Source organism: Camellia sinensis, chromosome 6 (genome assembly GCF_055761805.1).
Source record: "Camellia sinensis isolate YWXY chromosome 6, ASM5576180v1, whole genome shotgun sequence".
Lineage (NCBI taxonomy): Eukaryota > Viridiplantae > Streptophyta > Magnoliopsida > Ericales > Theaceae > Camellia > Camellia sinensis.
This window is the reverse complement of record NC_138966.1, coordinates 202,491,726-202,518,907: the sequence shown is the minus strand read 5'-3', so window position 1 is coordinate 202,518,907 and position 27,182 is coordinate 202,491,726. Positions and strand designations below refer to the sequence as shown.

General features: G+C 32.2%; 2 protein-coding genes and 1 long non-coding RNA gene across 3 annotated transcripts; 2 read left to right on the top strand and 1 right to left on the bottom strand.

The window, feature by feature from the left end:
• Positions 1 to 244: 244 nt before the first annotated feature.
• On the top strand, positions 245 to 7,164 carry LOC114261623 (uncharacterized). Its single transcript, XR_014333821.1, has 3 exons — positions 245 to 402; positions 6,456 to 6,582; positions 6,791 to 7,164. It is a non-coding gene; the product is annotated as an uncharacterized LOC114261623 (long non-coding RNA).
• A 4,267-nt stretch (positions 7,165 to 11,431) lies between these two features.
• On the top strand, positions 11,432 to 16,607 carry LOC114282016 (alkaline/neutral invertase A, mitochondrial). The gene is made up of 7 exons (XM_028224650.2): positions 11,432 to 11,516; positions 11,625 to 12,498; positions 12,865 to 13,030; positions 13,273 to 13,484; positions 15,121 to 15,614; positions 15,721 to 15,769; positions 15,947 to 16,607. The coding sequence occupies exons 2-7, from the start codon at positions 11,719 to 11,721 to the stop codon at positions 16,271 to 16,273; spliced, it is 2,028 nt and encodes a 675-aa protein (XP_028080451.2). The 5' UTR covers positions 11,432 to 11,516; positions 11,625 to 11,718; the 3' UTR covers positions 16,274 to 16,607.
• Positions 16,608 to 17,583: 976 nt separating this feature from the next.
• Positions 17,584 to 24,341, bottom strand: LOC114282029 (gibberellin 2-beta-dioxygenase 2). Its single transcript, XM_028224658.2, has 3 exons — positions 23,834 to 24,341; positions 19,446 to 19,917; positions 17,584 to 18,083 (listed from the first exon to the last, which is right to left on the bottom strand). Exons 1-3 carry the CDS (start codon positions 24,211 to 24,213, stop codon positions 17,811 to 17,813), a joined length of 1,125 nt encoding a protein of 374 aa, XP_028080459.2. The 5' UTR covers positions 24,214 to 24,341; the 3' UTR covers positions 17,584 to 17,810.
• Between the last annotated feature and the right edge of the window lie 2,841 nt (positions 24,342 to 27,182).

The following is a 27,182-nucleotide window of genomic DNA, read 5'->3' as shown; positions in this document are numbered from 1 at the left end:
CACCATCTGCCTGACAATATGTGTGACTAAGTGTTTAATATAATTTTCCATGTGTTTTTTTAATTACCAATTAGAGATACTTGCCATTCTAATTTTACTCTACTCGTACAATTAGTCATTTACTTCTGTTCTCCTTTATTCCTTTATTTGAATTGGTGACTAATAATTTCATTTGTATGGGTTTTGTCATTATTTTTTAGTCGATCAAATATGAGAATAAATATTTGATGAAATGAGCATTCCATTCCGGTGAACTAAAACACCACCTTTGTTCATTGCATTCTCATTCCAGGACTAGAACTTTGAGATAGAGGAGATAATGAGGTCAACAGTAGAGGCAAATATACTTTGGCCAATTCCATTTGATGACAACTCTCTTCTACTATTTTCCTTAGTTGCCTGGTAAGTATATCATCTTCTATATCTTTTACAAGTTTGTATTTCCACTATATTTCGAGCTATTTCTTTTATTAATTAATGCTTGAATTTGTATATTTTCCTTTTGGTTATTTGGTTTTAATTTTTAAATTTACGATGGTAAGAACAAACTTGAAGTAAGGGAAGAAGGATATGTCAGGGTTAAGAACAAATAGAACACTGTAGTTTTTTTTTCTTCTTCCTCTTTTGCTTTGCTCTGATTTCTGTTTATTCATCAAATTCATGCTCTAAATTGTTGCCTAGAACATAAAGCTTTTTTTTTTTCCCTTCCTAATTATATTTGTCTTCTGAATCAAAGGAGCTAATAAGGTTAAACTTATTGTGGGATGAGTTTTTCATTTCTTAAAAAAGAAGAGTTCATGACATATAAAGCAGCTTGACAGTTCAATAGGTATTGGGACATATTTTTCCAAAATTACAACAGGTATTGGTGTCTATATATTTTTGTTCTTACATTATTATGATACAATTTGATATTTTGCTCACCATGTGTTTGACATTATGCCACTAAAAGAAAAAGAAAAAAAAACCAACAGCCAATTTTGGATGTTATTTAGTGTTTTTGACTAGGAAAATTATTGTATTTTTATGGGTTTATTGTCTTTGGATGGAATATTGCTAAACATCCTAATCAACAATATAATTTCCATTGTTGTTGCCTTTTCGGCTCAAAAGTTGAGATGATGAAAATTTATAACAATAGTAATCTAACTTTCCTCTCTAGCTTAGAACAAAATAAAATGTATTTCACTTTCCCCACGGGCACTTAGCATTGTTTCTTCATCCCCCACTGTTGGTAAAAAAGATAGATTATCTATTAGTATTTGTCTAGAAAAAAAAAAAAAAAAAAAAAATTACATCCCAATGTCACGGGTTTACTCCCTCCTCCAAAATAATACCTTTCTAGGGGGAAAAAAAAAAAAATACCTTGCCCTAATGTACTTATCCAACCAACAAATTATTTTAGATGATTAAAAAAGGAAAAAAACGATAAATATTAATACTAATAGTAACTTGTCTATACTTAATACAACCTGAAATAAAAATAGATTGATTATAGATGTACAAATTTATAATGCGTTCCCACAAAGTGAGAATTCTAAACTATTATGGCTAAGTGACAAATGTTGTGGTTATATTATTTTGAATCGTGTGGCGTAAATGTCCCAAATCATTGATGGCGATAAATTAGGATGCATTTTACACAATGTTGCATTACATACATAGTCAAGCACAATAGGAAAACAAATTGAAGGAAATGATTTTCATGAGTTGCACATGGGAATATAGATTTGTGGAGTTTGCAGCATGTTGTCAATTAATATAACATGGTTGGTTGTGTCTTGGGCTACTTCAGTTCGAGGAAGGCTCATGTATTGGTATTGAGAAAAGTTTGATTCCATGTAAATGTGTGCAAATATATATGAAGTATGGTAATAACCAATGTTGCATTACTTGAACGAGTTAAGCACAAATCTGCTAATCAAAAATTCTGAAAATAAATACTTAATGCTAGAAATTTAATTTACATATTGAAGTCAAAGATTTAATGATGGAATTAATATTCAAATGCTGAAAATTGTATTTAAGGTGATGTACAACTCATAATAGTTGCAAAGGCATGCATTTTGAAACTAAAATTCTATAGAAGCCAAAACTACGACGTTAGGAGCGGCAATTATTGATTACCCATTCGATATGTGAGAAAGAGTCTTTCATTTCCAGTTTCCTTTTTTCAATTTATTTAATAGCTTATTGAATTTAATAAACAAATATAAAATCCTTCCTTTTCCCAATAGCTAAAAATAAATAGAAAAATATTTGAAGTATCTTGCATTCTTTGACCCATGGAGAGATATACTATGGAGTTTTGGATTCATTTGAAGGAAAAAGAAACATAGCAAAGAAGACAACATAAGAAAACAATTAAAAAGAAGGGGAAGGAGGGGGGACAAAATCAAACAAATGAATTAATGAAAAAAAATTCAGATACTATAGTAGTTTAGTATACATGTAAATTAGCCGAATCTATAAAAATATTAGTTCCCTCAATATGACAAACGAGATCGAAGAATAAGATTAGGATTACCTAATGGCATAAATCTAGCACCTGGAAAATACATGACCACCTAATCAGCAATTGGTGAAAATAGATTAATACTATTCTATCACACAATTATTAAACAGGGTTGGGAGTTATGGTTTCTTCAATTTGTTATTGTAATTCCACAACTAATTTTCAATGCTTTCGCCAGAGACTCTGTCGAACTTGTACTCAATGATTGTTATTGTTGAAGTCTGGTTCAATTGGGTATGATGTCTTTTGATGGTGATTTTCTCCTTGAAATGGTTTAGTCTGGAAGAAGTAGATAAAGTTAAAGAGCAATTTAGAAGGCCAAAGAGTTAAGCTTTGTTAAGAAATTTAGAATTATCATGCTCTTAGAGATTGTTGATACTCTTGGGAGCTTTTGATGGCTTTTTGACTTCTGGATCAGACTAAAGGCAGGTTTTCTAGCCTAAAAGTTAAAATTGATGTATTATTGATTGTTGTATTGATATATTACAATGATTCCTATATATAGAAGAGAGGATGTGGGAAGAGAATAGGTGAGTGTGTAGTAGGTATGGAGTAGGTGAGGAGTAGGTGGAGAGTAGGTGAAGTAGGTGAGTGTGTAGTAGGTGGTAGTGGTAGGTGTGTAGTAGGTGAATTTTAACAGCCCCCGCAAACTCAAGGGGGATAGGAACTAACCAACTTGAGTTTGGAAAGAGTAACAAAACAAGAAAATACATAAAAATAAAAGAGGATAGGAGACACTGTATGGTCGTGTCAGACCATTGGTGAAGACACTGGATGGTGGTGTCATAACGTTGTAGAGGACACTGTATGGTGGTGTCATAACGTTGTAAAGGACACTGTATGGGGGTGTCATAACGTTGTAGAGGACACTGTATGGTGGTGTCATAACGGTGTAGAGGACACTGGATGGCGGTGTCAGACCGATGTAGAAGACAGTTTATGCGGTCATGTCGGACCGTTGTAGCAGACAATGTTGTGACAGTTGTTGTGACAGTTTACAGAGTCTTGTTGGACCCTTGTAGAAACTAACCGGAATCAATGTCGGGACAGTTTACAGAGTCTTGTCAGACCCATGAAGGAGCTAACCGGAATCAATGTCGGGACAGTTTACAGAGTCTTGTCGGACCCATGAAGGAGCTAACCGGAATCAATGTCGGGACAGTTTACAGAGTCTTGTCGGACCCCTAAAAAGTCGCACCCTAAAAAGGTGTGCCCAATCTGTCAAAAAAGGCGTGCCATCAAAAGGCGTGCCCAATCCATAAAAAGGTGTGCCAGACATGATGGCGAGGCACGTGAGCGCTTTGGCTTGCGCGCCCGTTTTGTAGTCTGGCGTCGAGCGGCGCATGATGCGCGTGTCTGCCTCTTCGTCAGGGTCTTTATAAACTGAGGCGGAGGCTATGCTTGAGACAGAAGCGAAGACAAAAAAACTTTGTGAAAAAACTTCTGAAAAAACTCTTCATTTTCTGACAGAGATATTCGTTTTCTGAGAGATTGTCTCTAAGAGCTGCAAATCTTGAAACACTCGGTAACACTCGGTTGCCCAGAAAATGGCCTTTTTGTCCCGTAGTCTGCTCACTCTCTTTCCAGACCTCAACGAGTCAACAAGAGAGATAACTGGTGCGGTGGCCCGTGAACCTCAACCAAACACCTCTGATTTTGCTCCGTTGAACTTTCCGATGCAGTCTGTGGAGCAAAAAATGGCGGTGCAAACTGATATTGAGGCCAATCAGTATACTTTGAAGTCATGTGTGGAGACCATGACGGCGGTCACAAACTTGTCGCACCAGCTGCAAAGTAGAACAAATGAGGTGCAGCAGCTAAACGCCCAACTGGCTCTGCTCCAACGCATGTATAAGGATGCGCGAGCAGAGATAAGTGTGCTAAAGGCAGAAAACAAGGAGCTGAAGCGGAAGGCCACCGCGATGTTCCGATTTGGAGGTCCACCATATGCTGCAGTGGAGGAGCAGGGAGGAGTGATCGTGCCCAGTGGAGGGGGAAACACGGAGGCAACACCGGCAAGGGCCGCTCAGGACGGAGGCAAGAAGAAGAGACCGGCGGAATATGCGAAGAAGTGAGGTCGGTGGGTGGCCGTCTGCAGCAAAGAAAACAAATCTTGTGGTGTTGTGTTTTGGTTTGTTTGTTTGTTTTTTTTTTTTTTTTTTGTAAAATTATGGATGGGTCATATGAAAAACATCGGTGTGGGTGGGTGCAAAAGGTGAAGAGTGACTCAGTTGCTTCAGAAAAGAAAGAAAAAGAGATATGGGTTTGCAAAAGTGGTCGTAGTGGAGCTTTGAGTAAAATATTATAATAAACATATATATATATATATATATATATTAAAATAAAAGAAAGGGTTCTGGATTATGGCTCCAACGCATGGTGTGCTGTGTGGGTTATGATGGCAAAATATTATAATAAACATACATATATATATTAAAATAAAAGAAAGTGATATCACCACCGAACTGAAATGAACAAGAAGATCTACAAGCTTGGTTCGTCCATATGGGTTTACTGCAGTGAGAGGAAACTCCTCTGTGCATGGAACCACCTCCGGCCAACCATAAACAGTAGTTGATGATGAAAACACAAGATTTTTGCATCCATGGGCAGCCACACCATAGTGAGGGAAGCCACCCATGTCGAACTCGGTGACAGCAGTGTGGGACTCCTGCCCAGACTAGAGAGAAAAGAGAGATCAATCGGTGTCCCCCATGTTTTCCTCCTCCAACCGAGACCCAGAGAGAGGGAGATTGAGTGGGTGCATGATGATGATGTTGGGTCCATGGAGAGAGAGAGAAAGATTGCCCTCATTGAGTTTGATCTGGCCATTTCAATATGGAGAACAGATCCAGTCTGCGGGTCGAATTTGACACCATTCAAGGAATGCAGAGCTGCCATTGTTGATTGATGATTAACAAAGGTGGCAAAAGCAACAACTTGGGTGCCGCGACCAGTGTACTTGAGCTGGCAAGAATCGAAGCCAGAACGGCGGCGAAAGAGGTTGTGGATCTCGCGGGCTGTGACATCGTCGGGGAGGCCCGAAACGAAGAGGGTGTTGATGCCGTTGCGATCGTTGTTGAACCCGTACTCCGGTGCTTGGTGGAGGTAGTATGGATCGTACGACTGATGGTGAGCCATCGCTCCTCGCTCGCCGGTGGATGCGACTTCGCTGATGGACGGCTGTGATTGAGAGATAGCTTCCAAGCTCACCTTGGGAAGGGGCCACTACTATGGCAGCTCTGTTTGAGCAGTCTTGTAAGAAGAATTCACACGAACGATTTCTTGGAACAAGAAAGCTAATTAAGAGGGACTTTGTAACAGCTAGTGATGGCAGGTATGTGTAGAAAATAAGCAGAATAGGTTGAAGTCCGACGGGCGGCTAAGGTGAGGTTGCCGCCCGCTGGGGAAGCGAAAATACTAGATTCTAAACTTGCTCTGATACCAAGTTAAAATTGATGTATTATTGATTGTTGTATTGATATATTACAATGATTCCTATATATAGAAGAGAGGATGTGGGAAGAGAATAGGTGAGTGTGTAGTAGGTATGGAGTAGGTGAAGAGTAGGTGAAGCGTAGGTGAAGTAGGTGAGTGTGTAGTAGGTGGTAGTGGTAGGTGTGTAGTAGGTGAATTTTAACACTAAAAAACATTCATTGTATGAAAAATGACAGCCTACATTTAAGGTTGCTTTTCTTTGAATGCTTATGTCATTCCTCTAATCCTGTGATGAAACTTTCCTCTTCTGATTTTTTTTTTTTTCTATATTCTTATTGATATAAGAAATGGAAACAATTATCAAATTCCATATCTGTTGCTATTGGAGTTTTCTACTATCACCACCTTCTTTGTCCAGTTCAGTTGGTTTCTTGGGGCATTTGATAGTTTTATGCCTCAGATAGCTTTTAATTTTTTATTTTTCTGTGTAACATTATCTCAGGGAAAATATAAGGACACAATAAAGGATTGCATGAAAGTATTGGAACTAAATTCTAATTATCTGAAAGCTCTGCTTAGAAGAAGAGAGGCTCATAAGAAGCTTGAACACTTTGAAGAGGCTATTGTTGGTAAATTTAGATTCAGTAGATGTGCATTATTATCAATACATAAAATGATAGCTACCTGCAGGTTGCCTTCGCTTTCAATCTTGCATTTGCACTCTTTCTCTCTCAATAGCAAAATATATCTATTATTGTTTCCTTGTATAATGTTCTGATCCTTGGTAAAACATTTTTTACGCTCTCATTTTTGCTTCTTCCTTTTATTGCTTTGCAGATCTGAATAAAGGCTTGGAATTGGATCACACGTTGGTGGTAGAGAGATGATATAAAGCAATCCTCGATACGTGTCTTTACTTCATCAAATTCAAATTAAAAAAATTGAGTACTAACACGAATAACTATAAATGCTGCAAACAAACTTTTTGCAATTGTTGTTGAAATAGGGTAACTATAAAATCAAATTCAAGAGCAGGATTTAAATTTAGCGACGGAAATTGAGAAGCTAAAGCGTGAAATCAACAATAATAAATATATTGTTTATAATTGGCAAGATAGAAAATAAGAAATATTATGTATTTTGTGTTGAAATTTTCTTGAAAAAAATATTATCTCTTTGCCTTATTATGTTATTTTTATCAACGATAATAGTGTTGGAAATGGTCGAAAAATTCTAGGTAAAATCAGAATTTTTTCTCAAGTTTGGTCTATTTTTTAGGTGGACCCCGAGTGTCGATTTACTCGGGTTAAAGTGGTAACGCGTTCTATGCCGCGTTGTGATTCATGTGATATATTTGGTTGCTCAAAACCATTACCGAGTGAATGAGAAATTGAAGCCAAAGTGTGATCTATGGAAATGGAGTTTTGGTGAAAATTCCTTAAGGTTGTAAATTGGCTTGTCCCACATTGATTTAGTGGGAAGTTTTGAAAGGGTTTATAAGGCTTGGGTGAGATACTTAGGGTGTGCCTCAAGGGGTACCCAAGTGTTTTAGAGGGAGAGGTTATGGGCAAAATGGGCTAGACCCATTGGACCCAAAAATCACCACATGCGCCGACCGGACGAGCTTGGGCGCGGGTGTGTGGTTTTTGAATTTAATTTTATTTTTGGTAAAATAAAATTCACAATTCAAATTAAACTGATTTGGATTTTCTGTGCATCTAAACAGGGCCCTTTCCGTTTTCAAACAGAAATAAACTAGTTTGGAATTAGTGCACACCCAAACAGGGCCCTTCCCGTTTTTTGCTATCTGTTTGAATTCAAATCTGTTTGAATTCAAAACCAACAGGTATCATACCTGTTCAATTTAAAACCAAGAGCCACCTTTACATCTATAAATAGGACCACCCTCATTTGATGTTATTATTTTCAGAAATTTCGTATTTCACCTCTGCTTATTCTATTCTTCATTTTGTTGCATTTTATTTCTGAAAGAAAGAGTGTAAACACTTAGTGTGATCGTAAGGCAAACAATTTGTAGTGCTGCTATTGTTTGTGGTAGATCATTTCATCCTGGGAGATAGACGTCCAAATTCTGAAAGCACCGTGAAGAGGACGAATCTGTCTTAAGGACACAGTGTCAAACACTGGACTTGATCAGAAAATAATTCGAAGAAATTAAATCAAGTAAGTTATTTAATTTATTTTCAGTGCTGTTTTTATTTATTAAATCAGATTTAAATTTTGTTTTTGTAACAAAATAAAATCTGTTATTTATTTATTTATTTATTATTTCGAGTTTGATTTTTTGTAATCAAACAAATTCTTTCCTTTTCTTTATTTCTTTAAATTCTAATTGTTGTTGTGTACACAATAGAATTAAATCTTTTAAATACAGTGAATATTGTCTAACAAATAGGACCCCACGCGTGGGGTCCAACTTGTTCATATAAAAAAACGGGTGAATTACACTAATAGTCTCTATAATTTAGGGCTTGTGTCACTTTGGTTCATGACTTTTCAATTGTGACACATTTGATCTTGAATTTTGAATCTTGTTCCAAATAAGAACAATTGAAGATATCATTAGATTTTTCAAGGGTAAAATCGTCAATTTGATAAAATATAAACTAATTTGACAAAAATAAATGTCAAACAAATATTTTTGAATTTTTAAAAATTATTTCTACTCACTAAAAATAAAATTATATAAAATTGATAAATCTTTTAGACATATATTTATTTTTTTTACCAAATTAATTTTTATTATGTGTTTGGATAATGATCATGTAAAATTAATTTTTAAAAATTAATCATGTAATTTTTATTAATTTTTATTAATTTTAGATAATTTTATCATTGGTGGATAAAAATAATTTTTAAAAAATTAAAAATATTTTTTTGACATTTATTTTTGTCAAATTAGTTTATATTTTATTAAATTGACGATTTTACCCTTAAAATTAAATAATGATATCTTCAATTATCCTTATTTAAAATAAGATTCAAAATTCATAATCAAATGTGTCATAATTAAAAAGTCAAAAATTAAAATAACACGAGTTCCAAATTATAGAGACTATTATTATAATTTGCCCTAAAAAAAACATAAAACAAATTTTGAAAACGTGTTAGACTTTTGTTTGGACCGGGGGTGTTGTTGCTTTTCTTCACATTTATTATTTTTATAAAAATAAAGAAAGACTATTTTATATTATATTATGGAGAGGGAAAGAGCCAAGAGATGCGCTTTCTTCGTTTCCGCACATTTTTTAATACTATTCAAAACCGATCGGCCACGTCATTGGATAGACCCATTCAATTGAATGACTGTTATGTCCTCCTCCACACACCACTTGTTTCCACCAAACTTCCATGTTGCCCTCATATGTTCATCTTATTAACTTCGATTATTTTTTTGATCAAACTCGAGTTTTTTTATTTTTTATTTTTATTTTTAAATTTGATTCATATAAGATATTATAATAAAATCTAATAAATTATAATCATAATAATGAATACCAAATATAATACAAATTTTTTATAAAGAAATTTCAAAAGTGAAAGAGAAAGCACCAATTAATATATATGGAATAAGCCTCACACATAAGTAGAGAGTTTTGATCAAATTAATTACAAATTAAATTTGAGTAGTTTTTTAATTTTTTATACAATACTATAGTGTTTTTAAATTTATCAAGCCAAGTTTGTAAAATTAACAAATTTTCCAATATTTTCAAATTACACAAATAAAAATCAAGTAACTGAATTCATTTTACATTTTACAATGTTATTTGCTAACAGGCCAATGTATATTGAACTTAACACTAGTTGAAATTGACAATACTATAAAACATTTTTTTTTAAAATAAAATTTTAAATTGAGATTTAAGATTAGATCACTTTATTCAAATTGGTAGATTTTAAAAATAATTATTAAAATTTAGATTTGATAATTCCATCTCCATTAATCCAAAAAAAAAAAAAAACATAAATTTAATTCTGGAAAGAATAGCAACCAGTTAACCCCCAACCACCTCAACAAGGCTAGTGTTGTTTGTTCATAGATTATTTTAGTAAAAAAAAATACTACAAATAACATTCTCTTTACTTTTTTTTACATATTTATTCATAAAAAATTACTTAAATAATTAAAGGTAAAGCTAGGGATACAAAATTTTCTATTAAATAAATGACAAAATGTCTCATATGAGTGTGAATTCACACTTTTGTGGACCCCACACTAATGTGAAATATTTAGGTTGCGTTTGGTAGAGTTTTGTAAATATGATTTGAGAGTATGAGTTGTATTTTGAGTTTGTGAGTTGTGAAATTATGATTTGAGTGTAGAAAATTTGTTTGGTTATGGTTTTTGAATAGAGTATTGGATTGAGTGTGAAATTGAGTTTTAAAAGTTTGATTTGACATGTGAAGTAAGAAAATTTGTTTGGTTATGAGTTTTGAAAGGAGTTTTCAAAACTTAATTCAAATTGTTATAACTCATAACAAAACACATTACTTTCACACTATTGAAAATTCTGATAACACTCATAACCAAACTCTTTTTAAAATTCAATTAAATAAATTTATTATTAAAATTAATCAATTTTTTAATTGAAAATACTACAAAGAAAATAATTTTTTTCAAAATAAATATTCAAAAAATTTTAATCATAGATATTTAAATAATTTAAATAATCTAAAAAATTTAATAAGTAAAAAAATTAAAATAAATATTCAAAAAATTTAAATAATTTAAAATGTTAATATTTTAAATTTAAAAACAACTCTACACTTAAATCGTAACCAAACACATATATGTTTAAAACTCATAACCAAACACATAACTCAAAACTCCATACTACTTTCACAGCTCTACACTCAAATCGTAACCAAACACATAACAAAAAAAATTAAAATATTTAAAAATATTTTTATAAAATAGAGTTTGAATTTATTTTTATAAAATATTTTAAATTTTAAAAAATTAAAATCGTAATATTTTGAAATTAAAATATTTAAAAATATTCAAAAAATTAAAAAATTAAAAAAATCATAACATATTTAAATATTTAAAATATTTAAAAAATTAAAATATTGATTTGAATTGAGTTTTGAAAAAAGTTTTGAATTATGTGTTTGGTTATGAGTTTTGAAAAGTAATGATTATGTTTTGAATTGAGTTTTAAGAAATGAGTGTAGAATTATGATTTGAAAACTCAAAACAAACAACACACTCAAATCAATAGATGGAACTATAATTTTAAAGGCTTATCAAACGGAGCCTTAGTTATTCATTTGACAGAAAATTTGACACTAGCATTTTTCAATAATTAATTCCAAAACGAGCAGAAGAAAGGGTGTTTTGGGCAAATTACTTTGCAATAGAAAGGGTATAATAGTAAATTGGCACATTCAAATTGTACCCCTCCACCCAGATTCTCAGAAACCTTTACCTTCGCTTCTTCTATATAAACACCTCCCCAGCTTGGACCAACTACCTCGCAAATATATCTGTTCATCATCTTCTTCTTCAATCTTTCTCTCCCATTCAAACCCATCAACTGTAAGTAATCATTAAAATTTCAGTTTGTTTTCTTCATTTTCATTCTCTTGATTTTCAATTGTCTTACTTGTATATACCTATTTAATCTCTGTTAATTCAAATTTCCAGGATTGACAGATCTGTGTATATATAAATCTCATAACTTAGCTTGTAATTGTAACTAATTTAATCTGATTCTTGTTAAATATTAAAAAAAAAAAAAATGAATACTTGTAGCTGTATTGGAATTTCCACAATGAAACCCTGTTGTAAAATCTTGATTAGTTGTAGGAATTCATCAATTTTCGGATTTCCGTATCCGAAATGCAATCACTTGGTTGCTGATAATTTGTCGAAATCTCAATTGAAAGCAAACAGTTTACGTCGATTTCACACTTGTAACAATAAGATTTTAGGGTTTAGATGTGTTATTGATTTGAATCGGAGGGCTTTTTGTGTATCCGATTTGAGTTGGGGTCAATCTAGGGTTTTGACAAGTCAAGGTGTTGATAAAAGCAAGCGTGTTTCGGTTATAGCTAATGTGGCGTCAGATTTTAAGAACCATTCAACCTCAGTTGAAACCCATATTAATGAGAAGGGCTTCGAGAGGATTTACATTCAGGCTGGCTTGAATGTGAAGCCTCTGGTAATTGAGAGGATTGAGAGAGGTCCCGATGTAGTGGACAAAGAGTCTATGGTAGAAGTCAATGGTTCTAAGGTTAATGTAGATAATTTAAAGGGTTTGAATGAGGAGAAGGTTTCAACACATGAGAGAAGGCTGTCCAAGATTGAAAAGGAGGCTTGGGAGTTACTTCGAGGTGCTGTTGTGGACTATTGTGGAAATCCTGTTGGGACCGTTGCAGCTAAAGATCCTGCTGATAAGCAACCATTAAACTATGATCAGGTCTTCATTCGTGATTTTGTCCCTTCGGCACTCGCATTCTTGCTTAATGGAGAGGGCGAGATCGTCAAGAATTTTCTACTTCACACCTTGCAATTGCAGGTACTTATCATTTTCTTATTTTCATCTCACTTGTATATCTTCTTTGCCCTATTTAATAGCAAAATTTCTCTCCTCCTTCCCCTCCCCCTCCCCCCCTCTCTACCCGCTAATAATGCAATTTGCTACTCATTTAATGGTGCTTATAATGATTGGCATGTTTGAATTATCTTGTATTTTCAAATTTCAATGACTCATTAAAATTTTTGGTGAGCTCATCCAAGCAATAAGTTTTGAATGGAAAGGGTTTTCCTTCCCTTTTATTTTGGACTTGCACTTCAAGGTTTCTCAGTTATAAATTCTTCATTGAAATGCACTCTGTTCGGAGTTTAATTCAAATTAAAGAATGTTTCACTGTTTCTTGTTTAGAGTTGGGAGAAGACTGTGGACTGCTACAGCCCTGGGCAGGGGCTGATGCCAGCAAGTTTTAAAGTCAGACCCGTGCCTCTTGATGGAAGCAATGGAGCCTTTGAGGATGTCTTGGACCCAGATTTTGGTGAATCAGCCATTGGGCGTGTTGCACCTGTTGATTCTGGTAAGATGACATTAGATTTGGGAATTTTGGAGTTACAACCCTTGCTAAGTTGCTATCGGGTATTTTGCTTATAGAGATTTCTTTTAATGTCGCTGCTCTGCAGAATATATTTTGGTTCTGGATATACACTAACCTTTTCATCAATTGAACAATGACATTGGTCTGACTAGTAACGTAGTAATTTCATGGTGAGCTTGAGTAGCTGGAAACAGGAATTTGAAGCACTGTTTCTGTTTTGATAGGTTTATGGTGGATTATTTTGTTGAGAGCTTATGGGAAGCTGACCGGTGATTATACACTGCAAGAGAGGGTGGATGTGCAGACAGGCATAAGATTAATCCTCAAGTTGTGTTTAACTGATGGGTTTGACATGTTTCCTACTCTCTTAGTCACTGATGGCTCCTGCATGATTGATAGACGGATGGGTATTCATGGCCATCCTCTTGAAATCCAAGTAAGTTGAGATGTTGTTTAATGAAGCTCTAGACCTTTTCCCTTCATAAATTTCAGGTTTCTGTTAGATTTTGTTTGTGCACTTAATTATAGCAAGCTGAAGTATATTAGATTCATATTTCAATGATTGTCACATCTTATGAAGCATAGACACAGCAAAATCAGCGCCGTGGCGGTGTCGGACGCGGGGACACGCTGGGGACACGGGGACACGTACGGGACACACCATCTGCCGTGTCCCTTTAATTTAATTGTTTTTCTTGTAGGGGATGCGCGTGTCCAGATCTGGACACGGCGTGAGACACGGCAAGGAGGGAGAGACAAAGGAGAGTGTGTGAAGGAAGAGAGTGAAGAGAGACAAACCTGTCAAAGATCGAAGATCAAAGCTCCATGAATCCAGTCGAAGATCGAAGATCCAAGCTCCATCAGTCGATCGAACAATCGAACACCCCAGACGATCGCGATCTGTCTCTCTCTCTCGCCTTCACAATCTGTCCCTCTCTCTCTCTCTCTCTCTCTCTCGCGATCGCGACCTCGACGTGTCTCCCTCTCTCTCTCTCCTTCTCTCTCTCCCTTGCTTCTGTCGTTTTATCTGAGGGTCTAACTATTATTATTATATATTATATAATAGTTATTATATAACATATAGTATATTTATAAGATAATATATAATACATATTGTAAGATAATATATACTCATACATATTAATAAAAAAATAAATAAATACATGTATGTAAAATAAAATAAAAAAATTAATTATTTAAAAAATATAATAAATAAATAAAATAATTAATGTGTATTAAAATAAAAATATTTATAAAAAAATAAAAAAATTTGCCATGTCCCCTGCCGTGTCCGTGTCCTTATTTTTTAGAAATTGCTGTGTCCCGTGTCCATGTCTGTGTCCGTATGTGTGTCCGTGTCCGTGTCCGTGCTTCATAGGTCACATCTCATGGTGGTCATGACTTGGCAACTGCAACTGCAACTGTTCATATGTTTAATAATTGTCACATAACTGACTTTGATGCAAGCTTTCAAGTTATCTTACAATGTGGTTCTAACTCAGAGGTGGCAAATATGGAATAATTGTATTCAGGGGTGAAGTTATGCTTTCTTGATGATTTGAACAGAAAGGATTTGGACTGGGTTCCTCACTCAGTGCTAGTTAATTTCTAAATACAATACACCCACTACATAAATATAAATATGAATGAAACAGTTCCTGTGTGGTACCTCTAGTATTGTGAAGCCCCTTAACATGTCCAATGTCAAGCATTTTAAATACTGAGCTCCTTTTTATGTCAGAAAAGCTTGTGTGTGTTCAGGTTTTTGGGAATCAATGTTTATTGAGGTTGTGGCAACATTTTACAAATTTTCTACATTTCAGTTGTCTACTGGTTGCTTTGGCACCTCTCTGAATGTGGAGGATTTTTGCTCTATTGCAATTTACAGTAATCTAATTGTTTGAGAAACCAGTGTCACATTACATAAGATGTAGACAAGTATTTCCTCAATTTCAAATTGGTTAGGTGTCCTTCAGGTGTTCAATAAGATGCCCACTGCTTTATGCATCATATTTCAATGTGCTTCCTGTCGTAACTGGGCGATCTCTTGCTTGATGTACTTGAAATTACAGGCTCTATTCTACTCAGCTCTACGCAGTTCACGGGAGATGCTCATTGTCAATGACGGAACCAAGAATTTGGTGGCAGCAGTCAATAACCGGCTTAGTGCCCTGTCATTTCATATCAGAGAGTACTACTGGGTTGATATGAAGAAAATAAATGAAATTTATCGTTACAAGACAGAGGAATACTCTACTGATGCCATCAATAAGTTCAATATTTATCCTGATCAAATTCCTTCTTGGCTAGTAGATTGGATTTCTGAGGAAGGTGGTTATCTTATTGGCAACCTACAACCTGCTCACATGGATTTTAGATTTTTCACGCTTGGAAATCTTTGGTCCATTGTTTCATCTTTGGGTACGCCCAAACAGAATGAGGGTATTCTAAATTTGATTGAAGCCAAATGGGATGATTTTGTGGCACACATGCCTCTAAAGATATGTTACCCTGCTTTGGAGTATGATGAATGGCGTATAATCACTGGAAGTGACCCGAAGAATACGTAAGGCTCTTTAGGGTTTTCATGGTTTTCTTGCAATCTCTTGGATCTCTAGATAACTATTAAGCTATGGCATATATTATAATAAAATCTCTGTTCTTGCATGCAGCCCATGGTCATATCATAATGGTGGATCCTGGCCAACTCTTCTGTGGCAGGTACTTTTTATGGTTGATTTATTCATGGTTTCTAATGACCTTTGTTACAACTTGTGGAAGTGAGAAACTACAATATTATGAAAGTAGTTTGGTTATCAATCTCTTAGTCAGACCATAATGATATTGAGTTGTTCAACATTTCAACTCTCTTATTTTTGTTACTGGTTGATATTACAGTTCACACTGGCCTGCATTAAGATGAAGAAGCCAGAATTAGCAAGAAAGGCAATTGATTTGGCTGAGAAGAGGCTATCAGAGGATCAGTGGCCTGAATATTATGATACACGTAGTGGGAGATTTATAGGGAAGCAATCTCGACTTTTCCAGACATGGACGATTGCAGGGTTTCTGACCTCAAAGATGCTATTGGACAACCCAGAGATGGCATCCTTGTTGTTTTGGGATGAGGACTACGAGCTCCTCGAGATTTGTGTTTGTGCACTTAGCAAAACTGGTCGAAAGAAATGCTCACGTGGCGTTGCCAAATCACAGATTCACATTTAAGGAGAAACCCATTAGGAGGAAGAACTTTTTCAACTAGAAATTTAACATGGAGCTGCTGACTTCTTGTACAAAGAAGATATCAGATACTTCATGAATTATACACAGATGAGTGTGTGCTGTGTATTTTCTAACAGCCTATACTACATCAATGTAAACTTCTAAATTCTAATATCATGCATCTTAATTGAAGTAGATAACTGATTTGAAGGTTAAGGGCTGATGTTTTGAAGAGCCTTATGACCTATTATTCTGGTTTTAATGTCAATCATGACAGACTTTGGACCTTCTCAAATATTTACATTGCTAGTCATTTTATGCACAACTGATATTCTAGAACTCAGCCTTTCTTTGTGGTTCTTGTTGGATATTTCTTTTAGTCCTTTCTGACTATGATGGAGTAAGTTTATCTTTTGTAGAAGCATGTGAGTTTTTTAGTGTCATTCAAGAGCTTGGTTGTGCACCATAAACTGACGACCAGAAGGTCTGAGATTAGTGTGTGTACTTTCTTTAGATTCAGCAAAAGCTGTTTGTCAAGACAGCTATTGCTAGGCTGTAGAAAATCTGTTGCTTTTCCGTTTTTAGCTTCAGCCCATGTGAAGGCATGTTGGGAGAGAGTAGCGATGCACCAACTCAACATGCTAACATGATGTTTCTACTCAACAAGCTAACATGATGTTTCTGGACTAATAAGAGCAGTAACCATAAGATGAATAGAGTCAAACAAACCCAAGATGGTCAGGTAGGTGGCAAGATTGGCCCCATTTTTTCTCTCTTTTTTTTTTTTTTTTTTTTTTTAGGTGCAGTCTTATTGGTCATGTGCACAACGGCATATACCAGTATGCTGGCACGGTGGTGTTTCTAGACTACTGAATATATGAGATGGCTAGAGTAATCTGTCTTGCAATTGTCATGGCTTCCAAGTTTGTTCTCTAATGTTTTGGAGAGCTTCTTGACCTATGATCACTTCATCTAAATTCAGGAAGCTGGTCATGTCCAACAAAAGCTGAGAAGCATTCCAAACAAGTAGCATTGTTAATAAAAAGTATGAAACACGTGTCTAAATATACAAGGATTATCTGTTTATATCCAAATGTCGAGGGATACTGCACTAGGAGTAAAGCGCTATGGAGTAAAAGTGTATATTGAATAGTAATTTAGACAATGCGGTTAGTTATGTACATGAGTATTAGTCTTCCACTTAAGTCATTAACGGTATAGACAATCCACTTTAATCTACAAATTACAGGGAGTTGTGTACGTGTTTCTAACTGTAGATAGATTGCATGAAACACAGAAAAGTAAAGTGAAAATTTGCCCCCAAAAAAAAAACAAAATTTGCATTGATGATCAAATTACACTATGATAACTTCACCAAATTACACTATGAAAACATCAGAACCCAATTCTCATAAAAAAAAGATTTACCTTCTTCAAAAAATCTCTGGGAAAGATTATAGAGCAAAATTCACGTCTAGGGAGTATTTTTTTTTTTTTTTTAAAAGTAGTGTTCATCTATGAAGCTAGCTTGGTGTTAAAACTATGCTTCTGGTAAGGCAATTTCATCATCTTCCAGTATTCTAAAGAGATTGAGACGACTCTCTCCGAGGCGTAGAGAATACGCAGATTTCTTGTATTCAGACCAAGTGAAGGGCCAGTAGAGAGATGGCCTGCACTGCGTGACCAACTCCGGTATTGCGGCAATGGTGGCATGGAGTGGTGGTGCACCAAAATAAGCCATTGACATTCTGGACTTGTATGGGTTGGTCATGACTCTATGTCTCACACTCACAAACCTTCCATTTGTCATTGCCTTCATAAACAAATATCAAAGTTTAATTCGCTGGCAAGCAGTAATGCTACACATAACTTGACTAAATCACCAAGAGAGAATAAATAAAATTCCATGTTTGGTTTTTTTCATTTTTCGTTTTTGACAAAAAAAATAATGAAAATTATCGTTTTCATATTAGTTTTATTTTGTACAAAAACAGTGTTCAATTTTTGAACATTGAATTAATCCAAGTCATGAGTATTTCTTAAAATGAAAATGCTAGCAAGTATCCTAAGGTATTGTTTGTATTGAGATCGGAATAAAAAATATCTTAAAAATAAATAAAACAAAGTTAAAAGGTGTTTTAATTTCAATAAAAAAAAACGCAATGAAATCAAATAAAAATGTATAAGTTTTCTCTAAAAATATATATATATATATATATATATATATTTTTTTTTGCCTTAGAATCATTTGTTAGGAGGACATTTCCAAAACAGTGGTATTAATATTATGTTGTAAAAATGATATTCTCAAAAAATAAAATAAAATAAAATAATTTTTAACAGAAAACAATTTGACAAATTTTCCAAGACAACGCTGAATTTTCTAAACAGTAGTAATTGGTACCACTAATTTGGTACCACTAAATCACCATTAATGAGATGGAAAAAAAAAAAAAAACACTGTAATAGTGAATCATTAGTGTCACAAATAATTAATAGTCTCAAGTATTTTTCTTTTTTTAAAAGACAAGAAAACAGTTTCCTCAAATTTGGACAAAACTAAACTTAACTGATTGGATGGGAACTGATGCGGGGTGGGTCCCATCAATCCAATGCTATATGAATTCTGAATTTTGGATAATTATTGACTTCGGATAATTGTTCAATAATTTTACTGAATTCGGATAATTATTCAATAATTTTAAAATATAGATATATAATATTTTATAATATAGTAATTAAAAAATAATAGAGATTTTAAAAGTTTTATTAAAATTTTTACCAAATAATTCACATAAGCGTGAGACATAGACATACATGGTATGGATCACACACCAATGTGAGACTTTTAATACTAATGTGAGACTTTTAATAGAAATGTTAGTAGAACTTTTGAAATTTCTACCATTACTCATTGTGATTGATAAAAAAAAATAAATAAGTGAAATATTATGTTAAATGATTAAAAAATATAAAAGAATATAATAAATAATAATTAATTAAGAAGTGCTTAAATATTTTTTTTTTTTTTATAATTTCCCCGATCAATATCTTTCTCCCATGTCATTTCAGTTTTTTTGCAACTTTCAAACACTGTTATGTTATTATGGCTACGATGACTGAAACAAAGAAAACAGAGTAAACAGAAACAGAGAAACATAAACAGAATACCTACCTGTAACACGTCACCCACATTTACACAGAATGTGGCAGGGTCAGGAGAAACTGGGACCCACACCCCATTCTCTGGAGAGATTTGGAGTCCACCCACATCGTTGGATCTCAAGATCGTCAAGATCTGCGGGTCTGAGTGTTCTCCAAATCCAATCCTATTGTTGTTGTTGTGATGATCGTGATGGTGTGGGTGATGAAAGGGGGATGATGACGTGTCCTCTTCCTTATCTAAGGTGGTGGTTGTGGTGGTGTGTTTGAGATTAGTGAGGATGAGCGGTGGATAGTGATTGATCCTGAGGAGTGAGTCATTATCAACGTCCCTGATTAGTTGGCTGAACACTGATGATGATGATGATGATGATGATGGTGATGATGTGTCTGATGAGACCCACAAGCCCAAACCCTTTGCCATCAGATCCAATAGTTCACATGCCAAATCTCTCACTGCTTCTATGTAACCCCTCACTGCACAGCTGTCCACCCCCACACACCAAACCAAAACACACACACCAGACATTAATTGGTTGGTTAACTCATCAGTCTCGCACCTACATATAAATTTTTAAATTTCTCATCTTTTGTTTTAAGGTAAATTATAAATATTTTATTGAGATTTATTTAAAATATAGGTTATTTTTATGATTTGATAAATTATAAATATTCTTTTATTAGAATTTTTATTTAATAGAATTAATTAAAAAAATAAAATTTATAATTACTTTCATATACAATAATAAGATTATCTAAATTATTAATTTAAACATATTTTTAACATTGTTAAAAACTCTTACTTGATTTGATAATTTATTAATAAAAAGAACGATTTGTTATTAAATTAGAAATCTTAGATATAAAGAGCTTGTTTGGTTTGTATCTCAAAATGTAGTTTTTGAGAAATTTTTTTAAAATTTTATTTGATTCAAATTTTTTGAATTTTTTTTTCCTAAATTGCTTTCTTTCTCCTACACATCAATCAATCACTTTTTCTCTCTTCTCTCTACTTTTCAATCATTTTTTCTCTTATATATTTACTCAACTATAATAAAATATCAAATCATCCCAAACTCTCAAACTATAAAATTATTTTCAAAATATACAACTAAACAAATCAAAAAAAGTTTTAAACTCTCTCTCCAAATTTTGTTTTGAAAATTTATCTTAAAACACAAACCAAACACACCCAAAATATAATTTTAAAACCATAGTAGATGATTCATATTTTAATTAAGGAGCCATTTGGAAACAAGCTAAAAAAAGTCAAAAGTTAACTTTTAACCCATTTTGGGTGACATCAACTCTCACATAAAAAAAAAACCAAAAAAGTTAAAAAAAATTAAAAAATTAATTTTTAACCAACTTCTCAAATCATCTCCAAATTTCAAAGAATATATTTATAATTTATTCTTTATTTTACTAAATTGTCAATTATGAAGTACTTTAAAATAGATATTATAACATATCAATCATGAGCGACAAGAATACATACGAAATGCATCATGTGACATGTTCTTTTACACAATATCAATAAAACAATAATTCAATTACTATAAAACTGTTATGACAGTACAATTTTTTATTTTTATATAGCCTATGTTTGGGGAGAAGGTTTTGTGATTTTTTTGGTTAAAATAATCACAAAAAATAAAATAAATTTTTTGGTTTAATAAGATAAAACATCACATCCAACTCATAATTATTACATTCTTTCTCTCACAAAAAAGTCAAAAAAATCAAAAATCCTTCCCAAACCAAACTTTTTAACCCAAGTTAATATAATCAAAAAAAAATAAAAAGTCAACCGCTTCTCAAACGAAACCATAAACTAGATGATTATACTATTAGATAATATTTTACTGTTTTATCCAAAACTCACTTTTTTGTGGTGTTGGGATTGGAGTTTAGTTTGAGTTTTTGAGTTTGGAGGTGGGTTGCTTCATTTGGTACGAAAGGTCATGCTTGCTGTTTGGTCCATACCTGGGAGGTTTCTACTTGTTCTTTTTTAATCTTTTTATTATTATTATTTGATTTGATTGGACATTCCTTTCCTTTCTATTTTTCTTTTCCATTCCATTTTTTTCCTTTCCTTTCTCTCATGCCTCCGTATATAAAATATAATATATATGATATATTATAATACTGATATTGACTTGTCAATGTGATTGTTAATCTTTTTGTGTTGCTGGCATTCTAGTACATCATCAACCAGAAGGTCAAGAAACTGCTATATATATATATATATATATGTATTATCATGTCTATCTTCTTTTTCACATTTTAAAATTAGTTTAAATTTTTACTCTAGTTTAAATAATTTATTTTTTTATTATTCTTTCTGGTTGGTTGTTCGGTAATCGGACTACAGCCCGTAACATTATTAGAGTTGAGAGGGGGAACAAAAAAAGTGTGCTGCTGCATCTTCTACCAGAACAAACCCTAGTTGGAGAAATATATATGAGTAAAATGACAAACCCTGTGTATAGTATTCTAGAGACTCCCCTTTTTTATTTTGGTTTTTCTAAAAAGATATCAGTAAAATGTAACATGGTATAAAAAAAATCCAAAGGAATGAAATATTACAATGAAATTGAAAAAATAAAAATTAAAAAAGTGAACTAGGTTTGGGATTTTTGAAGAGGTGGACATAAGCGTTGCAATATTGAAAAGATGAGGAAGGGTTAGGGTATTGGTCACTTGCACTGGACACAATTTCATTAACATCACAGTTATCAAACAGAGGTGTTGTGTTGTTTGGTGCTTATAAAAATAATAATAATAATAATAATAATAAGGTACTTTTAATTTTTTTTTTTTAGTTTATTTTGGAAATCTATGTTAGCTTGTTTAGTGTAATTTTTATTTATATGTTATGAAATAAAAATAGAATAATTTAAACAAATTTTAAAATTGATAAATTACATCAAACAAAGACAAAGACCCTGTTTGGTGCAGCTTAAAAGCTGTTTATTTCAGTTTTCAGCTTAATTTAAGCTATTTTGATGTGTTTGGTTTAGCTTATAGCTTATAACTTATAACTTTTTGGAAGTCAGAAATCAGCTTATTTTTTGAGTGAGACAGGAGATACTTAATTTATAAGTCAGAAATCAGCTTATATTCATAGTTATAAGCTATAAGCTATTTAAGCATAAACTATAAACACTTTTCCACAACTCTACCAAACAGGACCAAAGATGTGCTAGGATGTCAAGAGGGTGCATGGCCCTAGAGTTGTGGTGGATAGATCTGCAAGGGCAGAGGCGTGGTGACAGAGCAAGAAAAACGATGAATTAGATTAAAAACAAATAGGATTTTTACCCAAAGAAAAATAAGTAAAAAAACAGGGGCAATTTTGTTTCATCAAATCAAAGTTAGATTCCATAATTTAATTCAGTGTATATTAAAAGTTTCAAAACTATTCCGTTAACTAGATATTACTTTTTCAAAATTTACCATTTATTTGATATATACAGGAACACAGCTCGTAATATGATAAAATAAATTTATCATAAAAAACGTAATGTCATACAAAAAAAAAAAAAACTATTAAATACAAAAATAATTAACCAGATTTATATTAATAAATATATGTGTAACTTATAATTTTGTTTTTAGTAATAAAAAAAATTAAATAATGAAATTAATTAAATATTAACATTATCCTAGGTGGAGACAGGACGGGACAAGGGATGCTATAGCTGCCAATGATATACATGCAAAGAAAGAAGAAATAGAGCTTAGCATAGCTTAGGTTACCTACGTTCATCCCTCCCTCAACTGCACGCAAAATAGGCAGATGATATGAGCTTTCAATGCATATATTGATCCTCTAGCTAATGCATACTAAACTTTAAAATCAAATAAAAAAAAAAAAAAAAGAGAGAGTATTTGTCAAAAAAAAAAAAGAAATTAAACATACTTTCTAATCCCAAGATGTGTCACTTTATTAAAATATATAAATCAAAATTTTCTCTTATTTATTTCCTAATTATCAAATCATTTTTTGACCGAGTTTAAAAAATGAGTTTATATATTATTTTTCATAAAAAAAGTTTTACATGGCATTACAATACTATAGTTTATTTGTTACTATCATGTAGTATGATATGAATATGAACATGGACAAAACTAACTAGAAATATAGTATCATCATCTCGGAAGTGAATTAGTTATTGTTTTTACAGGTATATTTCTGTTTCCAATTTCATTAACTTATTGGATGCTAACATGTAAAGCTAGCTCTACAAAATTCAAACATACTCATATTTATGATTTTAAATATAGACTGATATGGTATGTATTGGATTTGTGTTATTCTAATACTAATACTTCCGATATAATTTTAAAAATTCACCATGTATATGAAACATCCATATTAGATGAGAATGCTAGTACCTGAATTTTAATGGGTCATTGGAGATAGTTTTGGACCTTTGAGAAATGGAGACAAAGTTGGTGCTGAGAAGTAGATATTCAACCTCTCCAACATCTCCATTGAAGCCAATATTCTTGCTTCCATAACCATACGGGTTAACTGGCCCGGCCCGCTGTTTTTCGCAGCCTGGTTTAGCGAAAAATCCATAGCTTTCTTCCTCCATCCTTGTAATGACATCTTCAGGAACACCATGATTGATCACCTTGAAGAAACCAAACTCTGAACAAGCTTTTACAATGAGCTTTGACACCTCTGATCTCTCTGCCGAGAGGTCGATGATTGGAAGCTCAACTTCTCTGATTTTTTCAATGTGAATTTGGGTTGGAGTGGCCACCACCATGTTTGTTTTCTATGGGATTGTAGTGAGAAAAAGAAACTATGAAAGGGAAGAGAACTTTGAGCTATAAGAGGAGGAGATAATGGGATATTTATAAGAGGGATATAGAGAATTTTTTGTTGCACAAAAATAAAATACAGAATAAAGTGCAGGTCTTATAATGTGTAAGGGTGCGTAAATTTCAGTCAGATCTACCTCTCATGAATTAAATAATTTATCAATGATTTAAACTATTTATATAATACGATCATTTGAATTGATTAATTATACAAAAAATTAAAATTGATTAGATAGTTATAATCACATAATTATATTATATTTATCTTAAAAAAATAAATAATTTATTCTCAAAATCATATTTTTGTTTAATTTTTTTAATAATATATGTAATCTGATCATATAATTATCATTATTTGATTATTTAATTTTTTACATATATGACATGTTCAAAAATTTGAATAAATAAACGATTCAAATTATCGAGTTGCCTCTCATGATGGGTCTATTGCACCTAATGTATAAGTCGGTCTCATTAGATGGCCCAATGTGAGATAATCCCATTTTTAAACTTTTTTATAAATAAATATATACAAATAAACTTTTGGTGAAATTGACTTTCATGACCTGCTTTGTTGTCATGCTTTCTTGACTAATCAAGGAACCATTTTTTGAAATATATATATTTTTAATTTTAAAATATTTACGTTGGTTCAATTATACATAAATTTTAAAATATAATTTAATGATTTTGGTTGTTAGGAAAGAAAAGGATAAAAGAATTTGATAGAAGATCCCAAACTTGTTGATTAAGCTCTTCTATTTCGTTTATCACCATTATCATCATCTTTCTTCGACTTGATTCTCTTCTATATTCCCCCTTTATGTTTTTCCCACTCTGTGTCATCTATATTCCGTACTTGATTTGCAAGCAAGCAAGCAAGCAATCTCCAAGCTCACTCACCTACTCTCACTAATTCCTTTTCTCTAGAACAAAAAAAAGAAAAAAAGAAAAAAAAAGAAAAAGAAAAGAAAAGGAGATGTAATTTTATTTGCGAACATCAATTTTTAGTTTAAAATTAAAAAATATTTAAAATATAAAAAAAATAATAAATTATATATATAAAAAAATATTTCATTTTCTCTCTATTTTTTACACATTTTTTCATGAAAAATCAAAAAGTCATACCAAATATAGTAATTTTTTTTTATCTCATATTTTTGCTAAAAAATCAAAAAAAATACTAAAATAGTCTGTTTGCAAATGAGGCCTTAAAACTATCTATTTTTACTCCAAATTAATATTGTACAAATTCATATATAAATTTTATAATTTTTTTTTTATACTAACATATTGCACTTATCATATTATTCTAGTTGTTTCTATTTCAAATATTAAAGTTTTACAATTGTATATTGTGTCTGTGAGTAAAATAAAATATATTGTATTATTTATTAATTTCTATAGTATTTTCCTCAAGTCAATGATTTACTTACATGAATCCAATCCAAGTGAGTCATTCAACTATACATGGCAATTGAGTTAGGAACACGAATTGTCAAATTATAGGTTAGTAGTGGTAGTATGACTCATTTAGCAGACATTTAGCTTGTAGATTTTTTATTTTTTATTTTTTAAGATTGAAAACCACCTTAAATTGATAATTTGGCTAATGTTTCAATAAAAATAACACTTAAGCCTATGACATAAAGCCTGTTGGGTGCAACTAACAAGCTAAAATTAAAAATCATAAAGTATAAGGGAAAAGTACTATCTTCCTATTTTTCAATAATTTAATTTTTTTTATTTAATTATATCAAACACTCTAACACATATTTTAAAAATAAAAAAATTATAAATAGCTCTATAAACTATCCCAAACAATTCACTACTCTATTCTATATTGCATCACCATCATCGATGGACATTTTCTATGGTTAGGCATGGGTTTGATTTGGATAAGATAGGGGGGTTTTTGTGCCAAGTCAAATAAAATGGAGCAATAATTGAGCAACTTCACATAATAAAGTTGTCTCTTTTCATTAGTAGGAGTTGAAATCTAAGATAATGACCTACCCATTTATAGATAATATTTTTGGGAATCTATAAATGATTTTGTTGAAATTAATAAGGTCTAGATTCCCATAATGATTTTCATTGTCCATATCTACCGACTTGTTATAATTAAACAAGCATGTTACATCCTTCTAATTTATCATCTCTAAATTACTTCTAATGATATGACATTAAGATTAGATATATATGATGAAATATTTGACAAATTAAAATTTGACACTTATCAGACACATCATTAAGAATAATTTTTTAAAATGATAAATTAAATATTTTAAGTATTTGTAGTACAAAAGAGATATCGCGAATTAATTAGCTCTCGTTCTCTCCAACTCACTTGGCCCCTTACCATTTATCAGAAAATCTGTTGGGACCTATTCAATCTATCATACTATTTTACCCAAAAATTATACAACAATGACCCTTGTGGTCAATGTACACGTGGTCCTAAATTTATAACTTTCAAAAAAAACTGTTACAAATGAGAAAAATTATACAGTATTCTTCAAATATTATGTGATATTTTGATTTTTTTACAAATAAGAATTTGTAAACTATAGTAAGTGAATTATTTTTTATGTTTAAAATATTTAAACAAATGTGAATAAGCATTATTTTACCCATAATTTTTTTTTATTACCTTATGATTATATTACATAGACAATATTATATGATATTTCAAAACTAATCAATAATGGACTATTTTGAAAAGTAGGTTAAAAGTCAATTTTTTTAACTTTTTTTGATTTTTTTTTTCAAATATATAACAAAATAAGGGGTGATAAAACTTAAAAAAAAAATCTAAAACTCAACCTTCTAATTTTTAACTCAATTTTCAAAATAGGCAAATATGTGTAATTTAGCACCATCAGTTCATATTTTGACCAGTCATGCTGAATAT

Bases quoted from the DNA above. Each gene is read 5' to 3' on its own strand.
- LOC114282016 (XM_028224650.2), top strand. From the start codon at position 11,719: ATGAATACTTGTAGCTGTATTGGAATTTCCACAATGAAACCCTGTTGT. The intron at 12,499-12,864 runs GTACTTATCATT...TTTCTTGTTTAG, and splicing joins TTCACACCTTGCAATTGCAG to AGTTGGGAGAAGACTGTGGA. The intron at 15,615-15,720 runs GTAAGGCTCTTT...TCTTGCATGCAG, and splicing joins GGAAGTGACCCGAAGAATAC to CCCATGGTCATATCATAATG.
- LOC114282029 (XM_028224658.2), bottom strand. From the start codon at position 24,213: ATGGTGGTGGCCACTCCAACCCAAATTCACATTGAAAAAATCAGAGAA. The intron at 19,918-23,833 runs GTACTAGCATTC...GGGGGTGGACAG, and splicing joins AATGACCCATTAAAATTCAG to CTGTGCAGTGAGGGGTTACA. The intron at 18,084-19,445 runs GTAGGTATTCTG...TTGTTTATGAAG, and splicing joins ATGTGGGTGACGTGTTACAG to GCAATGACAAATGGAAGGTT.